Source organism: Chiloscyllium plagiosum, chromosome 3 (assembly GCF_004010195.1).
Source record: "Chiloscyllium plagiosum isolate BGI_BamShark_2017 chromosome 3, ASM401019v2, whole genome shotgun sequence".
NCBI classification, from domain to species: Eukaryota; Metazoa; Chordata; class Chondrichthyes; order Orectolobiformes; family Hemiscylliidae; genus Chiloscyllium; species Chiloscyllium plagiosum.
In genome coordinates, this window is record NC_057712.1 from 18,001,403 (window position 1) to 18,029,181 (window position 27,779).

A 27,779-nucleotide genomic window follows, 5' to 3' on the forward strand; every position below is an offset into this window, starting at 1 on the left:
ACCAGAGTCTTATGCAACTGCATCATGACCTCAGGACTACGGAACTGAATTCCTCTACCAATAAAAGCCAGTACGCCATATGCCTTCCTCACCGCACTATTTACCTGGGTGGCAACTTTCAGAGATCTGTGTACATGGACACCAAGATCCCTCTGCTCATCCCCTCATGTTGGGGAATGGGTCTGGGTGAGATACTCTTTGGAGGATCGGTGTGGACTTGTTGAGTCGAAGGGCCTGTTTCCACATAGTAGGGATTCTAAATTTATGTTGAACATAATAATTGTAAGATATGCTGAAAACAAAGCTTTGTGAACTAGGGACATTGATAAGATTCAAAGGAATCTGGTTCAAGTAAGTTGGATGGACTAAAGCAAAACCCCAAAATGTTTTATTTTAGATCTAGCTTGAAACTGAATGAAATGTGTACACAAACTCAACAGTTTCAGGGGCAATTTAGTTCTTAGTAGCTACAAAGCAAAGTATCCATATTGTAGGATTATCACAATTCCAAGTTTACCTTTGGAACAGTGTTCCATGTCAATGCTATAGTTGTTTTCTTTTAGCAGCTTAGAGAACATTTCCGTATGCTGCTTTCTAATTCCTAGGTACTGAAAAAGAAACAAATGTCGGTCATAAACCCACCATGGGAAACAGAAAAAGAGATTGACAACCACTGAAAGCTTCTAGTCATTATGAAACCATTATCAAAAGGTTAATCAAGAAGTAGGATACCTCTCAAAGGCATTTGAAGTTAGAACAAATTATTCAAGTCGGTGTACATCATGGGTGAGGCAACATGTGGAATGGTAATACAGATTTTGACATCTATCTTTTAAAATAACACTGCTTAGGAGAGCCCAGAGAATTGGAGATACAATCCTTGATTCCAGGAGTTTTAACTTTAAAGACAGGGAACATTAAGTTGTACTATAAAGTAATACTAAGACTCATTTAATGTAGGTAGGCAGACTATTTGATATCGACTGTCAACAACGAACTAACAAAATTTAACCTACTTTTGGCAGAACCAAAGGGAATAAGCAAAACCCCAATCCCTTTCACCCACCCAAGTTCCAGAGTACTGGATATATGAAACAGAGACTAATGCAATTAATTCACTGTCTCAATTGCTTCAAAAATGAGACATTTAAGAATGGCATTGAAGAAAAGATAAATGTATAAATCAACTGATCTACAAAACCTTTTAGTATTTTTTTTTAAATTAACTTACTCAGAGATGTTAATACATACTTAGAATCAGAGAGTCTTAGAAATGTACAGCATGGAAACAGACCCTTTCCATCCAACACATCCATGCTGACCAGATATCCCAATGCAATCTAGTCCCACCTGCCAGCACCCAGCCTATATCCCTCCAAACCTTTCCCGTTCATATACCCATCCAGATGCCTTTAAAATGTTGCAATTGTACTAGCCTCCACCACTTCCTCTGGCAGCTCATTTCATACACATACCACCTTCTGTGTGAAAAGGTTGCCTCTTGGGTCTCTATATATCTTTCCCCTCTCGCCCTAAACCTATGCCCTCTGGTTCTGGACTCCCCCACCCCAGGGAAAAGACTTTGTCGATTTACCCTATCCATGCCACTCATGATTTTATAAACTTCTATAAGGTCACACCTCAGTTTCCAACACTCCAGAAAAACAGTCCCAGCCTATTCAGCATCTCCCTATAACTCAAATCCTCCAACCCTGGCAACATCCTTGTAAATCTTTTCTGAACCCTTTCAAGTTTCACAACATCCTTCCAAAAGGAAGGAGACCAAAATTGCATGAAATATTCCAAAAGTGGCCTAACCATTGTTCTCTACAGCTGCAATATGACCTCCCAACTCCTGTACTCAACGCTCTGAGCAATAAAGGAAATCATACCAAATGCCTTCACTATCCTATCTACCTGTGACTCTACTTTCAAGGAACTATCTGCACTCCAAGGTCTCTTTGTTCAGCAACACTCCCTAGGACCTGACTGTTAAGTGTATAAGAATTGCTTTCCCAAAATGCAAAACTTCGCATTTATCCAAATTAAAATCCATCTGCCACTTCTCAGCATACTGGCCCACCTGATCAAGATCCTGTTGTAATTTGAGGTAATCTCCTTCACTGTCCACTACTCCTCCAATTTTGGTGCCATCTACAAACTTACTAACAATACCTTGGAGTGGATGGGACTTGAATCCCAGTCTCTTGGTCCAAAGAGAGGGACACAAAACCTTTAATTTTGTGCTGCTTGGATGATGGGTACCAATGGTGTTGGTCAGGTTTAAAAAGTTGGAATGTGGGGTTAATAGATACTTCAGGCTTGTGTTATGATTCTGGGAGTAAACAAAGCAACTTTTCTGCAAGAGAACAAGAAAGTTCAAGAAGTGGAAGACAATCTTTATCCCCCTGTTTCAGAAGTAGTCACACAAATGGGTATTTCAATATCTTCCATTTTTATCGCAATACAGGTTGTATCCAATCTCTGGAAGCAGTCAAATTTATGTCGCAAATGAATAATGTTCAGTCTATACTTACAATGAATTTGATGATCCAGTAATTTTCTTCCAATAATTTGATAATTAAGAGGTTGAACTCATCAACAATCGTCTGTAAATTCCATTCAGACTTAAGATTGGGGTATTTATTATATAAGAGAAACAATGAAATACACTCCATTGGCCTTTCTTTACATACAAGATCAACATCACTGGGCATTTTATCAATCTGATGACTTGGAAGATTTAATAACGAAATGGAACAGCAACCAGAATGTAGCTTTATAGAGAGGTTTTTAATATAAAGGGACATTTACTTATAAATTGGAAACAGTGGGAGTGGAATTTACAAAAAGTTGAATACTTATGAAATATTTTCATTCAGAATTATCTTTGAAAAGCCTGCATTTTTTAAGCTATTCATTTATGGTTCCATTTTATGAGCAGGGAGATGGAAATGAACAAGAAAAAAAATGTTTCCCTTGCTGAAGTCAAAGATCCAGAGTTTCAACTTCAGCATCTAATATAATATATGCTGGTTGGAGGTTTGTGCATTCCAAAGGACATCTCAACTTCGCCTTTCCATGTTGCCAACAATACCTCCCAATATGTTTGATGCCTTTTTGGATAAGCCTTCGCCAATTTTTGCAATCACAAGCCAGGGTCTCCCAAGGCCAAAGTAAATGACATGTGGCACAAATAAATTATTTAACATGCTCAACCTCAATGCCCAAGTATAAGGAGGACAAGATATGGCTGCACATATTGCACTGCTCGGGGATTTCACAAGATGAAGGAGGGTCACTGGACTCTAAAAGTGAATACAGTTTTCTCTTTACAAGTACTGACGGGCTTGCTGAGTTACTGCAGCAATTTCTGGTCCTGTGACAGATTTCTACTGGATCTTCCCATGCAATTAAGGACCCGGGGGAAGAGGTCCCGCACATTGAAGGTTGCTGGCCATGGGCTGGCAAATCTTCATTATTCAGCAGGCCAAGCATAAGCAAATAGAGACAAGATGCCGGTCAGCCATCTTGGGTAGCACCACAAAACTAGTCACCATGAGACTGACAATATACACAGCTACATCGACTTCAATGGAACCAATAATAGGTGGTACATACTGCATATGGCCAATGCACTGAATAGCAAATCTCAATGAGAACCACAAGATTGACTTCTTGCAAAAAAAACTGTTCTAACACAACCCATGAATAAATATTCACTTTTGCATCAACCATACATAGATAACCAATGAAAGCTGTAATAAATTATGCACAAAGTATGCAAAAGTTTGAAGAATTAAGAGCCTCCTTGACATATTATTATTCAGCAAACAACACACAATTCCTTTCAAAATAACTTCAAAACTGCCATTGCAACCCACAAGCTGCATAATTTCAGAACTATAACACCACACAAGTAGATAAACCTGCTGCCTGACACCATGTCGAACACAGATTCAAGAAGGGGCAGCATGGTGGCTCAGTGGTTAGCACTGCTGCCTCACAGCATCAATGACCACGGTACAATTTCACCCTCGAGCGTCTGTCTGTGTGGAATTTGCACATTCTCCCCGTGTCTGCATAGGTTTCCTTCAGGTGTTCCGGTTTCCTCCCACAGTCTGAAGATGTGCATGCTTGGTGGCTTGGCCATGCTAAGTTGTCCTGCAGTGTCTCGGGTTGTGTAAGTTAGGTGGAGTGCTACAAGCTACTGAGGGCAGGAATAGGAGGATACAGCAGATAAATGCATGGCTGAGGAGCTGATGTACGGAAGAAGGATTTACATTTTTGGATCATTGGAATCACTTTTGGGATAGAAGTGACCTGTACAAGAAGGACGGACTGCACCTAAATTGGATGGGGACTAATATACTGGCAGGGAAGTTTGCTGGAGCTGCTCGGGAGCATTTAAACTAGTAAGGTGGGGGGATGGGACCCAGGGAGATAGTGAGGAAAGAGATCAATCTGAGACTGTTACAGTTGAGAACAGAAACGAGTCAAACAGTCAGGGCAGGCAGGGACAAGGTAGGACTAATAAATTAAACTGCATTTATTTCAATGCAAGGGGCCTAACAGGGAAGACAGATGAACTGAGGGCATGGTTAGGAACATGGGACTGGGGTATCATAGCAATTACAGAAACGTAGCTCAGGGTTGGACAGGACTGGCAGCTTAATGTTCCAGGATACAAATGCTACAGGAAAGATAGAAAGGGAGGCAAGAGAGGAGGGGGAGTGGCATTTTTGATAAGGGATAGCATTACTGCTGTGCTGAGGGAGGATATTCCAGGAAATACATCCAGGGAAGTTATTTGGGTGGAACTGAGAAATAAGAAAGGGATGATCACCTTATTGGGATTGTATTATAGACCTCCTAATAGTCAGAGGGAAATTGAGAAACAAATTTGTAAGTGTAGTGGGCAGCATGGCGGCACAGTGGTTAGCACTGCTGCCTCACAGTGCCAGAGACCCCGGTTCAATTCCCTCCTCAGGTGACTGATTGTGTGGAGTTTGCACATTCTCCCAGTGTCTGCGTGGGTCTCCTCCAGGTGCTCCAGTTTCTTCCCACAGTCCAAAAATGTGCAGGTTAGGTGAATTGGCCATGCTAAATTGCCCGTAATGTTAGGGGCAGAGGTGAATGTGGGGGAATGGGTCTGGGTGGGTTGCGCTTCGGTAGGTCGGTGTGGACTTGTTGGGCCAAAGGGCCTGTTTCCACTATGTAAGTAATCTAATCTAATGTAATCTAATCTCAGCTATCTGTAAGAATAATAGAGTGATTATGGTAGGGGATTTTAACTTTCCAAACATAGATTGGGACTGCCATAGTGTTCAGGGTTTAGATGGAGAGGGATTTGTTAAGTGCGTACAAGACAATTTTCTGATTCAGTATGTGGATGTACCTACTAGAGAAGGTGCAAAACTTGACCCACTCTTGGGAAATAAGGCTGGGCACGTGACTGAGGTGTCAGTGGGAGAGCACTTTGGGGCCAGTGACCATAATTCTATTAGATTTAAAATAGTGATGGAAAAAGGATAGATCAGATCTAAAAGCTGAAGTCCTAAATTGGAGAAAGGCCAATTTTGATGGTATTAGGCAAAAAACTTTCAAAAGCTGATTGGGGCAGATGTTCGCAGGTAAAGGGACGACTGGAAAATGGGAAACCTTCAGAAATGACTTAATGAGAATCCAGAGAAAGAATATTCCTGTAGGGTGAAAGGCAAGGTTGGTAGGCATAGGGAATGCTGGATGACTAAAGACATTGAGGTGAAAATGTGTTGCTGGAAAAGCGCAGCAGGTCAGGCAGCATCCAAGGAGCAGGAGAATCGACATTTCAGGCATGAGCCCTTCTTCAGGAAACTAAAGAAATTGAGGGCTTGGTTAAAAAAAAGAAGGAAGTATACGTAAGGTATAGACTGGATAGATCGAGTGAATCCTTAGAAAAGCATAAAGGCAGTAGGAGTATACTTAAGAGGGAAATCAGGAGGGCAAAAAGGGAACATGAGATAGCTTTGGCAAATAGAATTAAGGAGAATCCAAGGGTTTTACAAATACATTAAGGACAAAAGACTAACTAGGGAGAGAATAGGGCCCCTCAAAGATCAGCAGAAAACGGGAAAGATACTAAATGAGTATTTTGCATCAGTATTTACCGTGGAAAAGAATATAGAAGATACAGACTGTAGGGAAATAGATGGTGACATCTTGCAAAATGTCCATATTACAGAGGAGGGAATGCTGATGTCTTGAAACGCATAAAGGTGGATAAATCCTCAGGACTCGATCAGGTGTACCCGAGAACTCTGTGGGAAGCTAGGGAAGTGATTGCTGGGCCTCTTGCTGAGATATTTGTATCATCGATAGTCACAGGTGAGGTGCCGGAAGACTGGAGGTTGGCTAACTTGGTGCCACTGTTTAAGAAAGACAGGCAAGGTCAAGCCAGGGAACTATAGACCAGTGAGCCTGATGTCGGTGGTGGGCAAGTTGTTGGAGGGAATCCTGAGGGACAGGATGTACATGTATTTGGAAAGGCAAGGACTGATTTGGGGTAGTCAACGTGACTTTGTGCATGGGAAATAATGTCTCATAAACTTGATTGAGTTTTTTGAGGAAGTATCAAAGAGTATTGATGAAGGCAGAGCAGTAGATGTGATCTATATGGACTTCAGTAAGGCATTCGACAAGGTTCCCCATGGGAGACTGATTAGCAAGGTTAGCTCTCACGGAGTACAGGGAGAACTAGCCACTTGGATACAGAACTGGCTCAAAGGTAGAAAACAGAGGGTGGTGGTGGAGGGTTGTTTTTCAGATTAGAGGCCTGTGACCAGTGGAGTGCCACAAGGATCGGTGCTGGGACCTCTACTTTTTGACATTTACATAAATGATTTGGATGCGAGCATAAGAATGTACAGTTAGTAGATTTGCAAATGATACCAAATTGGAGGTGTAGTGGACAGCGAAGAGGGCTACCTCAGATTACAACAAAATCTTGACCAGATGGGCTGAGAAGTGACAGATGGAGTTTAATTTAGATAAATGTGAGGTGCTGCATTTTGGGAAAGCAAATCTTAGCAGGACCTATACACTTAATGGCAAGGTCTTCGGGAGTGTTGCTGGACAAAGGGACCTTGGGAGTGCAGGTTCATAGCTCCTTGGAAGTGGAGTCGCAGGTAGATAGAATAGTGAAGGCGGCGTTTGGTAGGCTTTCCTTTATCGGTCAAAGTATTGAGTACAGGAGTTGGGAGGTCATGTTGCGGCTGTGCAGGACATTGATTAGGCCACTGTTAGAATATTGAATGCAATTCCGGTCTCCTTTTTAATCGGAAAGATGTTGTGAAATTTGAAAGGGTTCAGAAAAGATTTACAAGGATGTTGCCAGGGTTGGAGGATTTGAGCTATAGGGAGATGCTGAACAGGCTGTTTTCCCTGGAGCATCGGAGTCTAAGAGGTGACCTTATAGAGATTTACAAAATTATGAGGGGCATGGATAGGGTAAATAGACAGTCTTTTCCCTGGGGTTGAGGAGTCCAGAACTAGAGGGCATAGGTTTAGGGTGAGAGGGGAAGATATAAGAGAGAGCTACGGGGCAATTTTTTTCATACAGAGGGTGGTACGTGTATGGAATAAGCTGCCGGAGGAAGTGGTGGAGCCTGGTACAATTGCAACATTTAAGAGTCATTTGGATGATTATATGAATAGGAGGGGTTTGGAGGAATATGGGTCAGGTGCTGGTCGGCATGGACAGGTTGGACCAAAGGGTCTGTTTCCATGCTGTACATCTCTATGACTTGCCATGGGAAATGCAGGATTATGGGCATATGGTGGATCCAGATAGGATGCTCTTCTGATGGTTGGCGTGGACTCGATGGGCTAAATGGCCTGCTTCCACACTGTGGGGATTCAATGGTTTTACGATACAATCTTAACAGCTGGCCATGAATCCAATCATGCACTGTTTCAGCAAAAATACTTCATTTCTAATCTCAATGTTATCCTCCAACAGATAAATCCACACTTTTATGCGAGAGATTTATTTCAGTTAACCACATTCCATAAAACTAACCCACCACTGACTACTAGCTCCCCAAATTTATTCAACAAATTAAAACACAATGAACTCAATTAAAGCATTCATCATCGGTTCCCTCATTTCATTAGGTCTCAGGCATTCCTTCAGACCATATTAGATTTTAACATTGAACATATTAAATAATTCATTTAGTTAACATGGCAGTGTTAAATATATTAAGAATCACTTACTTTGAGCAGTGGAGATGTGCCCAAGGCTACCAGGGCCTTTGCTTGCTGATTCAGTATGTACTGAAAGCCTTCACAAACATACCATTCACAGCCTTGATCTAAGACACAACATAGACACTCAATCAATACAGCAATGAAGCATTACAAGTTTGGTTCTGGTTAAAAATTAACTGCTTACATGCACAGTTGATCACTACTTGAAGGAAACCAACAAGGGCTATTAAATGAATAGGAAAAGCATTCTAATTCAAGGCAATGATGCTACAAAATTTCTTTCTTTGCAGCAAGAGACAGTCAAGATTATGTATTTCTAATGCTTTCAATAGTGCTGCAAAAAAGAAAACATTTGAGTTTAGCTTGCATATGAATTATGCAATTAAGTGAAATATAACAATGATATAAAAGATGGACTAATTGGACTATATTGCTAATTATCCCTCTCAAGGTCAGTTAAACGCAACCAAAGCCTGTAAACATTAGTTTACTAATTAGAGAAAGAAATACAAATCCATCAAGGACTGTGTAGATTATAATGGTCAAAAAGAAACAGATCTAGTAAATTAGTGCTTTTTATCCTTGTTCACAGTGGAGAAAAAGTTCAAAATACCAGTAGTACAACAAATCTAAAAGATAATTCAAGGAGACACACTCAGTGGATTTAACATTAATTAAAATGGTAATGGAGATAATAATGGGATAAATCTCCAGGACCTGATGGATTCCACCCTGGAGTATTAAAAGAAACTGCAGGTGTATCAGTGATAAATTTCAAAAATGCTCTAGATTCAGGACTGGTGCCTGTGGATTTAAAAATTGGAATTATCTAAGATGATGGAAGGAAGACACTGCTGGTCTCCTACCAAGTACAAAGGACACTGGTTATGATCTTAAAGAAGCTAATCAATCAATGTAGCTCCAGGATATTACAGCACATGTTGTTTAGGATAGAATTTTAAATCAGAAAACAAATCTTAGCAGGACTCATACACTTAATGGTAACGTCTTCAGGAGTGTTGCTGAACAAAGAGACCTTGGAGTGCAGGTTCATGGCTCCTTCAAAGTGGAGTCGCAGGTAGATAGGATAGTGAAGGTGATGTTTGGTATGCTTTCCTTTATTGGTCAGAGTGTTGAGTACAGGAGTTGGGAGGTCATGTTGTGGCTGTATAGGACATTGGTTAGGCCACTGTTGGAATATAGTGTGCAGTTCTGGTCTCCTTCCCATTGGAAGGATATTGTGAAACTTGAAAGGGTTCAGAAAAGATTTACAAGGATGTTGTCAGGGTTGGGGAATTTGAGCTATTAGGGAGAGATCGAACAGGCTGGGGCTGTTTTTCTGGAGCATCAGAGGCTGAGGGTGACCTTAGAGGTCTGTAAAATCATGAGGGGCATGGATAGGATAAATAGACAAGGTCTCTTCCCTGGGGTGGGGGAGTCCAGAACTAGAGGGCACAGGTTTAGGGTGAGAGGGGAAAGATATAAAAGAGACCTAAGGGGCAACTTTTTCATGTAGAAGGTGGTACGTGAGTGGAATGAGCTGCCAGAGGATGTGGAGGAGGCTGGTACAATTACAACATTTAAAAGGCATCTGGATGGGTATATGAATAGGAAGGGTTTGGAGGGATATGGGCCAGGTGCTGGCAGGTGGGACTAGATTGCGTTGGGATATCTGGTCAGCATGGACAGGTTGGACCGAAGGGTCTGTTTCCGTGCTGTACATCTCTATGGCTCTATGACTGTCTAAACACGTTTACAACACACCTCTGGAGCAGGTGGGACTTGAACCTGGGTCTTCTGGCGCAATAATCTGCATATTCAAGGCACAGCCATCTTCAGCTGCGTCAATAATGACCTTCCCTCTGTTATAACATCAAAACTGGGGATATTCATTGATGACCACATATCATTAAGGACGAGATGCAACTTGTTGGACACAGACTACTTCAAAATCTAGATGGAGCAAAACCTAAATGATATTCAGGGTTGAGCTAATAAGGGGCAAGTGGTATTACACCACACAAGTGCCAAGTAATAGTCATCTCCAACAACAGTGAAAGTAGACATTTGCACTTGACCATCACAATTATTAACATGCTGAGGAGAAAATAAATATTGTGAGTATTCCATTTTCCTTAATTGACTGCAGCTCCAGCAATACCCAAGAAATTAGACATTGCTCACGACAAAACAGCCTGCTTGATCAGCACATCAGCCACTACCTTAAACATGCACTCAAGAATACTCTGGCCTCAGTCTAATGTCTCACCTGAAAGGCCAACTGTTATGGAGAAACCAGCTTAAACCCCAAACAAGGCTGGCATTAGCAAATTATTTGCCAATACTGTCAGACTATTTCCTGCAGAGCAAAAGTTCACTTTTTCTTTAAAAAAAATCCCTCAAAAATTTTTTTTCCTAGTTAATTTGAATAAGGGAGCACCGTTAACAGTGCAGAGGCATTTGCAATAGGGGCATTCTTCAGACAACCAGGGGGAAAAAATACAATGGTTGGTGACTGTACATATGTGCTATGCACACAAGTCCAGGCCCAGCACATCGTGGTGTCATACACAAATGTCCGCAATGCACATGTGCAGTCAGGTTGCAGGCTTGAATGGAAAACTGGGCAACCCAATATCTCATTCGCTAATGCACATGCAAGTATTTCCCTAGAGCATACTGTGCATCTCCTTGGTATCAGCTGATGCAGCCAAAAAATGAGAGGGTTAAGTGGGGTGAAGGCCGATGGAGGGAGTAGAGGAGTAAAGATTGATCTGATAACTCATTAGTGAAAGGCCCAGCAGGATTTAATGCAACTGATAGCTCATTAGCATTCTGTTTATAATGCTTAAACAATTCATTTCAATTGCAAGCCTGGAGGCAAATGTAAATTTTAATTTGAAGAATTACTCTGAAGTACTATTTTCAATAACGACTCAGAAATAAAAATTTTAAAATGCTGAAAATTCTCAGCAGACAGTATTTCAGTCCCAATGAATGTTTCAGGTCAAGAAGACATTTGACTGTTTCACTCTACTGAGATTTTGATTTCAGATTTCCAACCTCCATACTGTTTTATTTTTGTAAAAAAAAAGTCCCTGTGAAACCTCACACAGAGTGATTTGTTCTCAGTTTTGATACCTCTTATGAATTTAAAAGTCTGAGTAATATTTAAATGTGTTGTACAATGTATCATGTCAGTTTTGCACATTGACTCAGTCATAAGCATGTGTTATTTTCAAACTTAATTTTAATAGTTTATGGGCAGACAGTAAAGGTGCTTTACTGTTTCTCATTTTAACAGGTGAGCCTCCTTTTTTGAAGTGACTTCAATCTTGAAAAAGGTCTTTCTACAGATATTAAATTAATCTCAATCCAAACTGATGAAGGGCTCTTGCCCAAAATGTCAATTCTCCTTATCCTCAGATGCTGCCTGATCTGCTGTGCTTTTCCAGTGCCCCATTCTCTCCTCTGATCTCCATCATCTGCAGTCCTCACTTTCTCCAAAATGATGTTAATGCATGGTCAGAAACATTTTTTTTCCCATATTTTCCACATTCATTGGACAACTCTACCCTAAAATATTAGAATTATTCAAGAATCAACAGCAAATTATCAAACAAAATGTCTAAAAAAGTTAGCAGGATAAATAATTTGTACCTACCAAGTTTATTTCTCTTCTTTAGTCCTTTGGACAGAGTGTTCACTCTTGCATTTTGCATAAAAATCTCACAGGGAGCATCTGCTGTTTTCTGTCAGAGTGGGAAAAAGTGCATTTTAAAAGGCAATGCCAGGTTTGCTTTACAACAGTGCTGAAATAATACAACATGAGCTTGCTTCAATAATATTGAAAGTAGTAGTAGTCAGAATTTCATAAGATATTCTTTTCATGCTCATAGACAGAAAAAAACTACCAATGAGAGCAAACCAGACTTCTCTTCTTCCATAAGCATTGTAGACAAAGAGAATCATGACAAGGACAAAAATCAAGACTATTTGTGTGACTATATTCAAGAAAAGGTGGATACATGGGATACAACTGATATCTTCAGTTTCACAACTGAACAGGGACTACAATCAAACTGCTTAAGTGAGTCCTCATGCAACAATATGTGGTAAATAACCAAGGATTACATTTGGTCATGGCAAAAAATATTTAGGGACAAACAAATGCAGCAAAAGATTCTTAGTGTCTCCCTGGCAAAAATAATCAGAGGAGAAACTAGAGTTTCCCCACTAAAGCATTCTTGTAAAATCACTTCTGAAATTTTTGAACAGCTGGATACTTCTGATTCTTCCACTGTAAAGAGCACTTTTCTTCAAAGTTTCTTTATTTTTGGACTGTGGACTAAAATGGGACATTATCTGGACTGACATTGCACCTATCGCTAAAGTTTGCTTGAGAATGTAAATTTAAAACAGTTCTGGGATTTACATATGAAAGAACTGAAACCAACATGGTCATTCTAAAAGATGAGAGACTTAAACAATCCAAGTCTTTTTCAATATATAATTTCAGTTGCATCACACTGTAAACGTTTGCTATAAATTCTGAGTCTTATCATCTTATAATCCGCAACTAGCTGAAGGAGCAGCTTCGAAATAAACCTGTTGGACTGTAGCCTGGTGTTGCATGATTTTTAACTTTGTACATCCCAGTCCAACACCGGCATCTCCAAATCATTGTTAACTAAGGCAATTTTTCCTTCAATGTTGTAATCCAAGGGTTTATGGGTTTGTTATACTTCAAATATATGCCCTACACAACAGAGACCTATGGAATGCAGAAATTATTTAACTGATCAAGAGAAATGAAAGCAGTACTGCCTATTTCCCTCTCTAACTACTTCATCTCTGATAATCTCCTTCCTTCCAAATCATAGACTTACCTGTAATTTAGCAGGCTCATGAGGTATCAGTGTATACACTGCTGGCATAGAAAAGTGTAGTGCAATAACCAACTGTTCTCTAGAGACTGGCAGTGAGAGACACATTTCACTTAAATTACTGCTCCTATACCTTATTCTCCTCTCCCAGTCCAATACCTACCATCATACACCTTTTCCCCAATATTTCATATTTCTGTAACACACACCTGTCTCTATGGATCATGCTCAACACTTTCACTCATACACTTGATAAGGTTTGGAGTTATCTTTCCGCCCACTCTGTATGAAGTCTCTTTCTCTTCTCTCACCCTCCTACCCAACACATATCATAATGTCTTTTAACCACACATTTATCATATAACAATAGAATTTGCGAAACATTGCTGGCCAGTAATTTATGGCACTGACTCCAGTAAGGCAGGGTAGAAAGAAGACCATTCAGCCTTGATAGTCACAAAAATAAAACAGTATGGAGGTTGGAAGTCTGAAATCAAAATCTCAGTAGAGTGAAACAGTCAAATGTCTTCTTGACCTGAAACATTCATTGGGACTGAAATACTGTCTGCTGAGAATTTTCAGCATTTTAAAATTTTTATTTCTGAGTCGTTATTGAAAATAGTACTTCAGAGTAATTCTTCAAGCACAGAGAGATTCAAGTGAGCCATAAGGAGATGCTTTCTTATCATATCCTTTCATTTGTATGAAATGATCTAAATGTTACCACTCACATACTGCCATGTCAGGCTGTAAACTTTTAAATTAAATAAGTTCTCCTTGAAACACATTTTTTACTTTTGAACAGTCAAACTGGTTGCTTCTGTACCCTTTCTTCATGTTCTTGTCTTCCATGTTTTTTCTTTCCTCTTTCCCAAGTAGTGCTAACCTTTTTGGTCCTTTTGTTTATGAGTCATGGCTTAGTCAGAGTCAGAAGTTATGAGTTCAAGTTTCAATCTAAGACTCAAACACAAAGCAAGTTGGACTAAAGATATGTTGCATTGCCAAGAGTTGCCATCTTCCAGATGAAACATGCCTCTTCTGCCCTCTCAGGCGTATGTAAAAGATCCCATTACACCACACTGAAGGAGGGCAGGAGAGTTACAGCTGGTGTCCTGGGCAATATTTACCCTTGAATCAATATCACAGAAGGAGATTAGCTGGTCATTATCAGATTGTTGTTTGTAGGCCTCTGCTGTGCAAATTGACTACTGCTTTTCCATTACAGTGACCACACAAGCACTTCAACTGACATAAAGCACTCACATACATCCAGTGGATGTGAAAGGTTTTGAAATATTGTTACAAGACTTTTCTCTGGCACTTCACCCAAATATGTATATCGCAATATTGGTGGTGGCTGGTAGGTGAAGTAATGCCTGCCTTAAATGTATGGTTCTTGAATGCGAACACAAGATTATACTCCCTTCCCCTTCCCCCTCCCCCTGGATCAATGTTCAACTGTAGCACCAGCTCAATCTTTGCTGTGATCAGCAAATGGGCTGAAGCCAAATGTGACCTGTAAGGCCCAACAATGGCAACTTTTACTGAGACTATTATTCTTTCCAATGCAACTGTATTTCAGTGATTGTAGTGACCAAAATTAACCACAGTATGAGGTTTTATCAATGCATTCTAAGACATTATGTTGACCTGCACAGACTTGTGTTCTAGTATCTGATTATGAACTCCACCTCTGATCAATATGTTAAATTGATTCAATGCATTACCTGAAAATTGAAAGTAAGATGCCAGCAATTAAAACTTTTTGAACATTTTTAGTGAAGTTACGTTGTGTGCAATTATTTACTTCACTTGCAAAGAGCTCAACGGAGATTTCCCAGTATCATCTTCGAAGTGCATGGTGATTAGGTATGATTAAAGTATTAAAAAGGCAACTTTCCTGAACACCTGTCCAATAATGAATCCTTATCTAACAGGTCAGAAATTGTATTGCCTGGGTCAACCATCTCAAAGATTCTCTGTAGAACTTTATTTTACAAATTTACCATGGCAAGAGAAAATGAAAGTTGTTATTGATTTTGGTTTAAATCACACTTTCAAGCAATGCGTTCCAAATCTTAACAGTTTGCCATGTAAATAATGTTTCTTTATTTCACCTGCAGTTCCTTTGCCAATTACCTTAAATGTGTGACCTCTGTTTGCAGGCTGTTCCGCCAATAGAAACAGGTTTAGTTTATTTATATAGTATTCATGGCTTTGAAAATCGTAACCAAACATGAGCTTAACTTAACCTTCTCAGCTCTGAGGAGAATGGCATCGACAACCCTGGTGTCTCTAGGTGACTGAAGAGTCTCTGCTACCATTCCACTAAATAACCTCTGTATCCTCTGTAAAGCCTAGACATCCTTCTCACATGCTTCATAAATCTAGGGCTATGTTTCCACCATTCCTTCTGAAAGTTCACCAGATGTTAATCAAATGCACACAAAGAACTTCCAGGCAGAGTTACAGAACATAGAACAGTACAGCACAGTACAGGCCCTTTCGGCCCTTATGTTGTACCAGCCTTTTATCTTACTCTTAAAATCAGATTAGCCTACACACCCTTCATTGTACTATCTTCCATGTGCCTTACCAAGAGTCGCTTAAATGTGCCTAATGTATCTGACCTTACGACAACTGCCGGCAGTGCATTCCATGCACTCACCACTCTCTGTGTAAAGAACCTACCTCTAACATCGCGGCATGGTGGTGCGGTGGTTAGCACTGTTGCCTCACAGCACCAGAGTCCCAGGTTTGATTCTGGCCTCAGGCGACTGTCTGTGTGGAGTTTGCCCATCCTCCCAGTGTCTGCGTGGGTTTCCTCCAGGTACTCCAGTTTCCTCCCACAGTCCAAATATGTGCAGGCCAGGTGAATTGGCCATGCTAAATTGCCCGTAGTGTTAAGGTGCATTAGTTAGAGGGAAATGGGTCTGGGTGGGTTACTCTTCGGAGGGTCGGTGTGGACTTGTTGGGCCGAAGGGACTGTTTCCACACTGTAGGGAATCTAGTCTCCCCATAACCTTCCTCAAATCGCATTAAAATTATGCACCCTCGTGACAGACATTTCTGCCACAGGAAAAAGTCTCTGGCTATATACTCTATCTGTGCCTCTCAAATCTTGTACACCTCTACCAAGTCAGCGCTCATCTTTCTTTGCTCCAATGAGAAAAGCTCTCTCAGCCTTTCTTCATAAGACACGCCCTCCAGTTCAGGCAACATTCTGGTAAATCTCCTCTGCACCCTCTCTAAAGCTTCCACATCTTTCCTACGATGAAGTGACCAGAACTGAACACAATATTCCAATTGTGGTCTAACCAGGGCTCTACAGAGCTGCAGCATAACCTCACAGCTCTTAAACTCAATCCCCCTGCTAATAAAAGCCAACACACCATGGGCCTTCTTAACACTATCAACTTGGGTGACAACTTTGAGGGATCTATGAACATGGACCCCAAGATTCCCCTGTTCCTCCACACTGCCAAGAATCCTACCTTTAACCCTGTGTTCTACATTCAAATTTGACCTTCCACTTCACACTTTTCCAGGATGAACTCCATCTGCCACTTATCAGTCCAGTTCTGCATCCTGTCAATGTCCTTTTACAACAGCCCTCCCCAACTCTACCAATCTTTGTGTTATCGGCAAATTTATTAACCCACCCTTCCACTTCTTTATCATTTATAAAAAAACACAAACAGCAGAGGTCCCAGAACTGTTCCCTACAGAACATCACTGGTCACTGAGCTTCAGGCTGAATCTACCACCACCTTCTGTCTTCCATGGGCCAGCCAATTCTGTATTCAGACAGCTAGATTTCCCTGTATCCCATGCCTCCTTACTTTCTGAATGAACCTACCTTAGGGAACCTTATCAAACACCTTGCTAAAATCCATGTACACCACATCCACTGATCTATCTTCATCTATGTGTTTTGTCGCATCTTTAAAGAACTCAACAGGGCTGGTGAGGCATGACCTGCCCATCACAAAGCCATGCTGACTGTCTCTAATCAAACTATGGTTTTCCAAGTAATCATAGATCCTGTCTATCAGAATCCTCTCCAATACTTTGCCCACCACTGATAGAAGACCGACTAGTCTGTAATTCCCAAGGTTATCCCTATTCCCGTTCTTGAACAAGGGAATAACATTGGCCACCCTCCAATCATCTGGTACTACTCCAGTGGACAGTAAGGACACAAAGATCATAGCCAAGGTTCTTAAGTTACCTCTTACTAGTTTAAACTTGGGTCATCTTGCACTATGTCCACAAATTAATTTAACTGACACTGTTTTAAACCATGTCAGGTGCAACAGAAATTAAAAGTAGCATTAGTCTTAGCTATAAAAGTACCAGAAGCAGACACTGCTGTTGCCAGTTTAAACATTACGAAAGGTCAGTATATATTATTAAATGGCAAAATGAAAGCTAGTGCAAAGAATAGGAAGTCAAAAAGTTTAATACATTATATACATACTGGATTATTGTACATGACCTGGGAAGATCTTCAGTATTGAAATATTCATTGATCCCATTTGCTTCACCAATTATACAAGACCTCAGAGCAGAAATAGGCCATTCAGTCCGTCAAGTTGACTCCACCATTCAATGAGATCATGCTTGAACCTCAACTCCACTTTCCTGCCTTTTCTCCAAACCCCCAATTCTGTAACTGATTAAAATCTGTCTATCTCAGCTTTGATTATACTTAACAGCCCAGCATCTTCAGCCCTCTGTAAAGAGTTTAACAGATTCATCAACGTCAGAGAAGAAATTTCTCATCTTAATTAAATATCTTAAATGACTCACCCCTTATTCTGAAATTATGCCCTCTGGTCGTAGACTCTTCTACAAGGGGAGATCAACCTTTTTGCAGCTAACTTGTGAAGTCCCCTAAATATCTTGTACATTTCAACATGGTCATCTCTTATTATTCTTAGCTGCAATGAAGACAAGCCTAACCTACTTAATCTCATAAAACAATCCCTTCATACATGGGATCAAAATAGTGCACCTTCTCTGAAGTGACTCCAATGCATATATATCTTTGACAAGGTGATCAAAACGATTCAGTTTTCAAGGTATGGTCTCTGCTCCTCCTTGCCTCACCCTTCCCTCCGTTCCATCTTACTTGCTCTCTGCACCAGTCCTCCTTATCTCCCCTCTCTGCTCCCTCTTGCCTGCACAACCCCCACTCTTTCTCACCCACACTATCTCCAGTCTCTTATGGATAACACTCCCATTCTCCCCAGTGCATACCTTGTCCACACATGTGACTCTCACACACTCCCTTGCTTCCCCTTACCCATTCAGTCTCCCTTGTTCCCTCAACATGGTAATGGCATTCACATTAATCATGGCCTCTCAACTTCGCTGACAAACATTTTACCACTATGTTTCAAAACTATTCTAGTTTCATCCAGATACAATTTACAGGCAACAGGGAATTTGTAAAGGCAAGTGTAATTATACCACAATATAAGTTAATGTCTTCAGTAACTTGAATGAGGAAACAAACTATAATCTTCACATAACAGCACTCACCTCAATAACATTGTGACAGGACTTGCAAAAGAATTTGCCTTCATCTGAAATCGCCCAGTTAATCACAGAACATCGTTCACATGGCTCTCTGAAATCTCTCTGAAAAAGATGGAAACATAGATTTCAACAAATCATTTCCTATACAAACTAAAGCATAAATGCAAATGTGATTTTGGAAGGGGAATAAAGAAACTAAAATGAGGGAATGGTAACTTTTATACTGCACCTCACATACAAGCTTTAGTATAACTTTACAGTGATAGCAGTAATTGCAAACATGGTGCCCCAAGTGCCAAGATGTTTTTGTGTACATGACAAGCTCCCGGTAATGATCAGGCTTAATTTGTCAAACCAGAACAAATTTAGTCTAGTCACATCCAGCTTGTTCAAAAAATAATAGCATGAGTATCCTGAGGAGTTTGACTTCTTCACCATGGAGGCTGGGCAATTGGGGCTGCAATAGACAGATATTTAATCAGTAAGGGAATATAAACATAGAAAACAGGAACAGTAAACCAATCTGAGCTTCAAGCCTGCTTTGTCATTCAGCATGACCATAGCTGATCACCCATCTCATTCTCATTTTCTCCCCTTACTCTGAGCCCTTCAGCCCGAAAAACTATACATAAGAACTAGAGGACAGAGGTTTAGGGTGAGAGGGGAAAGATATAAAACAGACCTAAGGTGCAACTTTTTCCATGCAGAGGGTAGTACATGTATGGAATGAGCTGCCAGAGGAAGTAGTGAAGGGTCATATAATTGCAACATTTAAAAGACATCTGGATGGGTATATGAATAGGAAGGATTTGGAGGGAAATGGGCCAGGTGCTGGCAGGTGGGACTAGATTGGGTTGGGATATCTGATCAGCATGGATGAGTTGGACCGAAAGGTCTGTTTCCATGCTGTACACCTCTAGGAGTCTAAATATTTTTTGAAAGCATTCAATATTTTGGCCTCAGTTATGGGGTAAAGCGAGGAAAATGGAGTTGAGGATTACCAGATAAGTCAGGATGTCATTGAGTGGCAGAGCAGACTCATTGGACTGAATGGTCTACTTCTGCTCCAAGATCTTCTGGGAATCACAGTTAGATAGACACATCATTTCCATGTTTAGGTACTGTTAGGAATGAGTCCCACCACTTTAGCTGAAAATTCTAATCTCATCTCTCCCTGAAGTGTAGAGCATATTAGAAATCAAACACTTCCACAGGATAGTTGGTTGGAGGAGGTGGGGTCAAAGGGGGAAGAGCTAAGAACCTCTTTTGCAAAGGCAGTGTGATATATTTTGAGATTTAAATGCCCACCAATACAGGCAGTCACTTTGACAGGTGCAGTGAACGTGTAAGTATGTAGGTGAGTATGGGGTTAGCATGGCAGTTGGTCAGGTGGGAAGTGTGCTAGAAAAATGATAGGGTGGTTAGGGTAGCTGGGGGTGGGGAGAGAGTGTAAAAGGGATGGGGTATTGAGGATACTTAGTGGTGGGGCCTGGCAAGGGAATCAGGGTGTGAAAGTCAGCAGGGAAGCTTGGGGATGGCCTGGGGTCTTGTCCTAGCTGGGGGGGGGGGGGCAGGATAACGGACCCATGAGCCAGACACAGAGAGGAACTGGAAAAGCGCAGCAGAATCGGCACACGACCACCTCCTTGCTGACAGATTTGAAATTATACTGTAATGTAACCGTCCATTCAATGGACGGTGAGACCCGGATGTACAACGTCGAGGTACTGCAGCTCGAGGGTGGCCGGCTCGCGCACTAACCGCCCCACTCACCGTGTCCTCCTCATCCATTCCCCACCTTGCCCGGACCACCCCCCCCTTGTAGTTCCGGCCGGACCACTTTCTCCCGGGCGCACTTCCGGTCCGCCGCTCCAAACCGTCCGGTTTTGATGGAATGTGCTCAGCTGCTGCTTTATCACGTTCTCAAAATGACTGGAAACCCAGCGGGGTGTTTAATACAACACAAACACGGTCTGTACGTGAATACGTTTGTGTATTTTAAAAGTCTTGGCCGACCATGTAAACATAACCCCTTTTTTTTTGAACTTGACAACGACGTGAATATTTCCTGTGGAAGATTTTAATTTGTTGAAATGCAACGATGCAAGACGGGGGAGGGGGTGGGAAGCTGTGGGAAACTAAAACTTAACGGATACATAATCATTGGATGAAAATGAATCAGGGCAAGGAGACTTGAAAATAGGCGTGAATGGATGGTAATGCTATGATTCAATGTCTAGACAATAAGGGGGTGATTTAAAACTTGGAGAATGCTGCAGCTCATATTCGGAATAATACCATCGTCTAAGGTATTTCTGTCAAAGTACAATGCGGGTCTGTTCAATGGTCAGACCCTCTCATGGCCTCAAACGTCTGTAAATAGTGTCCTGCATCAATAAAAAAAAAGCCTTTGGTTTTTGCAACCTCAGGGAATGTCAGATTCCAATGTTTGTTTTTCTTGATATGCAAACACTGTACAGAACTGCTTTAGTACCAATGTATGTACATGTTTTTTTTATTAATAAAGTATATCTTTGCAATAAAAAATGAACAATGCAAAGTAAACATGGTGAGGCTTTACAACACATGAGTCAGGACACGCAGGAAAAATATAATCAATTTAGCTCAGCATATTTTCCAATATGTATATGCATGGGAAGGGGTGGGTGGCATCTTGACTGATGAGATGTAAATAGAATGAAGTCAGTGCTTAAACTGAAGAAAGATAGTTAGATGTTTATATGACATTTAACTGTTTTGATATGATAGACCTGGAATATTGTTCAAAGTAGCTTCACATCAGAAGTGAATATAATTCAAAAACAAGTGGTAGAGTATCCGTCCCTTAAAAATCCATCATGATGTTACATAGAACGCAGAACAGGCCCTCGATGTTGTACTGACCTGTGAACTAATCTAAACCCATCCCCCCACACTATCCCATTATCATCCAAGAATTGTTTAAATGTCCCTCATGTGGCTGCGTTAACTACATTAGCAGGTGGGCATTCCACGCACTTACCACTCTCTGAGTAAGGAACCTGCCTCTGACATCTGTCTTAAATCTATCACCCCTCAATTTGTAGTTATGCCCCCTTGTACATGCTGACATCATCATCCTACGAAAAAGACTTTCACTGTCTACCCTGTCTTATCCTCTAATCATCTTGTATGTCTCTATCAAATCCCCTCTTAGCTTCTCTCCAATGAGAACACACCCAAGTCTCTCAGCCTTTCCTTTTAAGACCTTCCCTCCAGACCAGGCAACATTATGGTAAATTTCCTCTGCACCTTTTCCAATACTTCCACATCCTTCCTGTAATGGGGCAACCAGAACTGTACACAATATTCCAAGTGCAGCCGCACTTGCATTTTGTATAGTTGCAGCATGACCTTATGGTTCCGGAACTTAATCCCTCTACCAATAAAACCTAACACACCGTATTGCCTTCTTAACAGCACAATGAACCCGGGTGGTAACTTTCGGGGATCCATGTAAATGGACTCCAAGATCCCACTATACATCCACACTACATAGAATCTTTCCACTGACCCAGTATTCTGCCTTCCTGTTATTCTTCCCAAAGTGAATCACCTCACATTTATCTGCATTGAACTCCATTTGCCATCTCTCAGCCCAATTCTGCAGTTTATCCAAGTCCCCCTACAATCTGCAACATTCTTCCACACTGTCCACTACTCCACCGACTTTAGTGCCATCTGCAAACTTACTGGCCCATCCACCTATGCCTGTATCCAAGTCATTTATAAAAATGACAAACAGCAGTGGTCCCAAAACAAATCCCTGTGGCACATCACTTGTAACCGGGCTGCAGGCTGAATATTTTCCATCAACCACCACTCGCTGCCTTCTTACAGAAAGCCAGTTCCTAATCCAAACTGCTAAATCAACCTCAATCCCATGCCTCTGCCTTTTCTCAAACAGCCTACCATGTGGAACCTGATCAAAGGCTTTACTGAAGTCCATGTACACAACATCAACTGCCCTACCCTCATCCACGTGCTTGGTCACCTTCTCAAAAAACTCAGTAAGGTTTGTGAGACACCACCTGCCCTTGACAAAACCATGTTGACTATCTGCAATCAAATTGTTGCTTGCTAGATTACTATAAATCCTATCTCTTATAATCCTTTCCAAAACTTTTCCTGCAACAGACGTAAGGCTCACTGGTCTATAATTACTTGGGTCATCTCTACTGTCCTTGAACAAGGCCACAACATTTGCAATTTTCCAGTCCTCTGGTACTAAACCTGTAGACAATGACAAGTCAAAGATCAAGGCCAAAGACTCCGCCATCTCCTCCCTAGCTTCCCAGAGAATCCTCGGATAAATCCCATCCAACCCAGAGGACTTGTCTACTTGCACTCCTTCTAGAAGTGTTAACACCTCTTCCTTACTAACCTCAATCCTTTCTAGTCTAATATCCCATATCTTATTCTTCTCCTCTACAATGTTCTCCTTTTCCTGGGTGAAAACAGATGAGAAATATTTGTTTAGCATCTCTCCGATCTCCACAGGGTCCACACACAACTTCCCACTTCTGTCTTTGACTGGCCCTATTCCTACCCTAGTCGTCCTTTTATTTCTCACATACCTGCTAAAGACTGCTCATGTCCTGTCCTTGCTCTTAACTCTCTCTTTAAATCCATCCTCACTAATCTGCAATTCTCATCGCCTCATCTGAACCATCTCATCTCAACTTTACATAGGCCTCCTTCTTCCGCTTAAGAAATGCAATTTCTTTAGTAAACCATGATTCCCTTACCTTCGCACTTCCTCCCTGCCTGACAGGGACATACCTATCAAGTACACGCAATATCTGTTCCTTAAACCAGCTCCACATTTCGATTGTTTCCATCCCCTGCATTTTGCTACCCCATTCTATGCATCCTAAGTCTTGCTTAATCGCATTATAATTGCCCTTTCCCCATCTATAACTCTCGCTCTGTGGCATGTACCTATCCCTAAACTAAACGTAACTGAATTATAGTCACTCTCTCAAAAGTGCTCTCCTACCACTAATTCAAACACCTGGCCTGGTTCATTACCAAGCACCAGATTCGGTGTGGCCTTCCCTCTTGTCGGCCCTTTGACCTACTGTGTCAGGAAACACTCCTGCACACATTGGACAAAAACTGATCCATCCTGCATACTAGAGTTATAGCATTTCAAGTCAATGTTGGGAAGTTAAAGTCCCCCACATTGACCACCCTGTTCCTTTCACTCCTACCCAAAATCATTTTGCTGATCCTCTCCTCCACATCCCTGGAACTTTGCAGAGGCCTATGAACAGAATGGCCTACTCCTGCACCTATTGTCTATTATCTATTAACAGCTAACAGCAGTGTGAGCTCTCCTCTCTTGTTTTGAATTTCAGCCCATACCACCTCAGTAGATGAGACCTCATCAAAAGTTCTTTCAGCCACTGTTATACTGTCCTTGACTAACAAGGCCACACCTCCCCCTCTTTTACTGCCTTTCCTGTTCTTAATGAAACATCTAAATCCTGGAACCTGCAACATCTATACCTGACCCTGCTGTATCCATGTCTCCGAAATGGCCACAACATCGAAGTCACAGGTACATATCCATGCCGCAATCTCACCTACCTTATTTCGGATACTTCTGGCATTGAAGTAGACACACTTCAAAGCAGCTTGCTGTCTGCCAGCACATTCCTGTGACTGTGAAATCCTGTTCATGCCCTCCCTACTCTCATCATCCTGTGCACTGGAACTACACCTCAGGTTCCCATCCCCTGCTGAGCTCGTTTAAACCCACCCGAATATCACCAGCAAATTTCCCACCCAGAATATTAGTACCCCTCTGGCTCAAATGAAGACCGTTCTGTTTGTAGAGATCTCACCTTCCCCAGAATGAACCCCAATTATCCATGTACCTGAAACCTTTCCTCCTGCACCATCCCTGCAGCCACGTGTTCAGCTGGTATCTCTCTCTATTCCTTGCCTTGCTATCACATGGCATGGATAACACATGAGAAATAATGACTGTTTGTTCTAGCTCTCAGCTTCCACCCTAGCTCCCTGAAATCCTGACTTACATCGCTATCCCTCTTTCTACCTATGTCGTTGGTACCTACATGGACTACGCCTTGGGGCTGGTCACCCTCTTTCTTCAGGACCCCAAAGACACAATCCGAGACATCACAGACCCTGGTACCTCGGAGGTAACACACCAACTGTGAGTCTCGTTTGTTCCCAACAAACACTCTATTTGACCCTCTAATGATTGAGTCCCCAATGACTAACACTCTCCTCCTTTCTCGCTTTCTCGTCCTGTTCCAATAGGAACAGACTCTGTGCCAGAGACCTGCACCCCACTGCATGCCCCTGGTAGGTCCCCCCTGCCAATAATATCCAAAACGGTATACTTGTTTTTCAGGGGAATGACCACAGGGGATCCCTGCACTGACTGTTTTCTCCCACCTTCAAACAATTACCCAGTTTTCTTTGTGTCTAGGAGTAACTACTTCCCTGAAACTCTTATCTATCACAGCCTCTGCCTCCCAAATGATCTGAAGTTCATCTCGCTCCCGCTCCATTTTCCTAACGCAGTCTTGGAGGAGCAAGAATTAGGTGCACTTCCTGCAGATTACTTGGATGGGACACTAATGGCGTCCCTCACCTCAAACATCATGCAGGAGGAACATTCCTATATACACTAATGGTCTCCTATTGAAGATAGCTACAGCTAAACCTATGCACTGGTAACTGGGCAGTCTGTTTGTGTGTCTTCCTTAACTGAACAGCAACAAAAAGGAATCCATATTTATACAACAATTCTGATTAAGTCCACTCTCTTTCTGCATAGTTGGTGCCTTAGCTGTTGAGCTTTTCCAGCATATGTTGACCTTATTTCAAATATCCACATCAACTGTATTCTACTTTGGATTTCTGTTTGTAATGTTACATAATGTCAGGCTAAAAATGAGTCCATCTGTACCCTATTGAAGTATTATTCATTTTTATTCACTTTGTCTCTAATTAATTTCTTGAGAAAATGCTAGTTTTTAAAAATTCTATTGTTCACTTAATGTTGAGCAGTTTTAACCAGCACAATTTACTCCCATTTTTCTTTACTTTTGCACATTTCCTTTCAGTGAAACAAGAGAATGTTCAGGTATGGCTAAAACTGCTTTAAGATAACATTGTTGCATATTTTGAGAGCGCACTCTTTTGTTTCTCTGAGTATTGGATGTCTATACCTGCACTGTTTAGTGCCTTTGATCCCCAGCTTATCCTTATCCTGGCATAAACTGTCAGAATTGGAACTTGATTGGCACCCCATTCACCGCCTTCAGCATTCACTCCTTTCACCACAATGGCAGCAGTGTGTACTATCTGTAAGACAAACATGTGTAACTCACCAAGGCTTCCAAACCTATGACCTTAAAGAATGAGGTCCCTTGACCAAAGGGAATGCCATCACCTGCAAGATTCCTCCCAAGCTATACATCTTCCTGACTTGGAACTATATCTTCATTCCTTCAAAGTTGCTGAGTGAAAATCTTTTCAAATAGCACTGTGTTAAATTCTGTGTTAAACTCTTTTCCTTAATTGACAGTCCAGAACCTCTTCTGGCCATCTTTGACTTCATCTAGAAAATTGCTTGACTTTGTTCATCATGATCCTTGATTTCTCAGATCTCTCCTTTTCCAAATGCTATCCCTTTGGTTGGAATCTTTTCTTGGTGGGACTGTTTCCTGTTTCTGTGGTGCCATTATGCCTTGAACCATGTACTGCTCATTCAGTTTGTTAGTGCTCAGATCCCACTGCCGGGTCATTGTTGTGCATTAATATGGGCAATAATGTTGTTTCCTATGCCCCTAGCAATTGCCAGGTTTTCAAGGGGTAACAGCATCATCCTAAACCATACATACCTCACCAAATTGGAAGGAGCCTTGGAGTTGGTTCTAGTGACCACTCAATTGTAAACTTTGATCTTGGCTTAGAAGCCAAAACACGTAATATTTTGTCAATTCCACTTAGGAAATAGAACCAGTCTGACTCAAGATTGAGATATAGATAGACTCTTATCTCAGACCTTGAATGTCTGAGCTGAATTGTCACTTTTTGTTATAAAATCTTAAGTTAGCGTGACTAAAAAGAAGTCCTGGGACTGGAATATTAATGAACGAAGCATGCAACTCATTCTAAAAGATGAAAGACTTAACAATCCAGGTTTGTTCAATATATCATTTCAGCTGCGTGACACTGTAATCTTTTGCTATAAATTCTGTGTCTTATGATCTTATTCTCCACAACCACCTATGAAGGAGCAGCACTAGTGCTTCCAAATAAACCTGTTGGACTATAACCTGGTGTTGTATGATCTTTATCTGTTGTGCTTATGTAATTCTAAGACACACGACTGATTAGACCTGGAAATGTAATCTCTCAAATCTTTGAAAGTGGCAATATGGTGAGGAGACTGTTAAGAGTATGGTATTCTAGGCTATATTAATAATGGAATAGAATACAAAAACAAAGATGTTTCACCCAACCTTTATAACTCATTAAGTTGACTTCAGGTATTGTGTTCACTTCTGCACACAACATTTTTTGGAAGGATATCAAAACTGTTGAGAGGAAGCAGAAAATGGATATACCAGTGTGTCAGCTTTGGCTCGATTGATGGTGCACTTAGTTCGGAATCACATGGTTCCAGATTCAACTTCCATTCAGCTTTTGTGGACAAGAATCAAGGCTGACTGCTGTAGTGAAGGGGCTTCCTTTTCAGCGAGACATTAAACTGAGGTTGCATCTGCATGATTTGATGGATGTCAAAGGTCCCCTGGTATTTTTGAAAGCGAATAGAGGAGTTATTCCTGGTCTCCCAGCCAATATTTAAGACACGATTGACATGACAAAGCTATCAGATTATCTGGTCATTATCAGATTGCTGTCTGTGGAAGATGCTGGGCACAAACTGGCTGCAAAGTTTCATACATTAATACTGTGACTAGGTTTTAGAAATGTACTTCATTGGCTGTGTAGTGCTCTGAGATGTTTGTGGCTATGAAAAGCACAATATGAATGCAAATCTTCAGAGATGAG

At 41.3% G+C, this 27,779-nt stretch overlaps 1 protein-coding gene across 1 annotated transcript in view; it reads right to left on the reverse strand.

The window, feature by feature from the left end:
• Positions 1-21,116, reverse strand: part of taf1b (TATA box binding protein (Tbp)-associated factor, RNA polymerase I, B) — a 94,103-nt gene extending 72,987 nt beyond the window's left edge. The window contains exons 1-4 of the mRNA XM_043678043.1: positions 20,454-21,116; positions 18,684-18,782; positions 11,915-12,002; positions 8,257-8,354 (exon numbers count right to left, since the gene is read on the reverse strand). Of these exons, the coding sequence (XP_043533978.1) occupies positions 8,257-8,354; positions 11,915-12,002; positions 18,684-18,782; positions 20,454-20,471 (303 nt within the window). The 5' untranslated portion in view covers positions 20,472-21,116. The remainder of the gene's footprint in view (positions 1-8,256; positions 8,355-11,914; positions 12,003-18,683; positions 18,783-20,453) is intronic.
• Between the last annotated feature and the right edge of the window lie 6,663 nt (positions 21,117-27,779).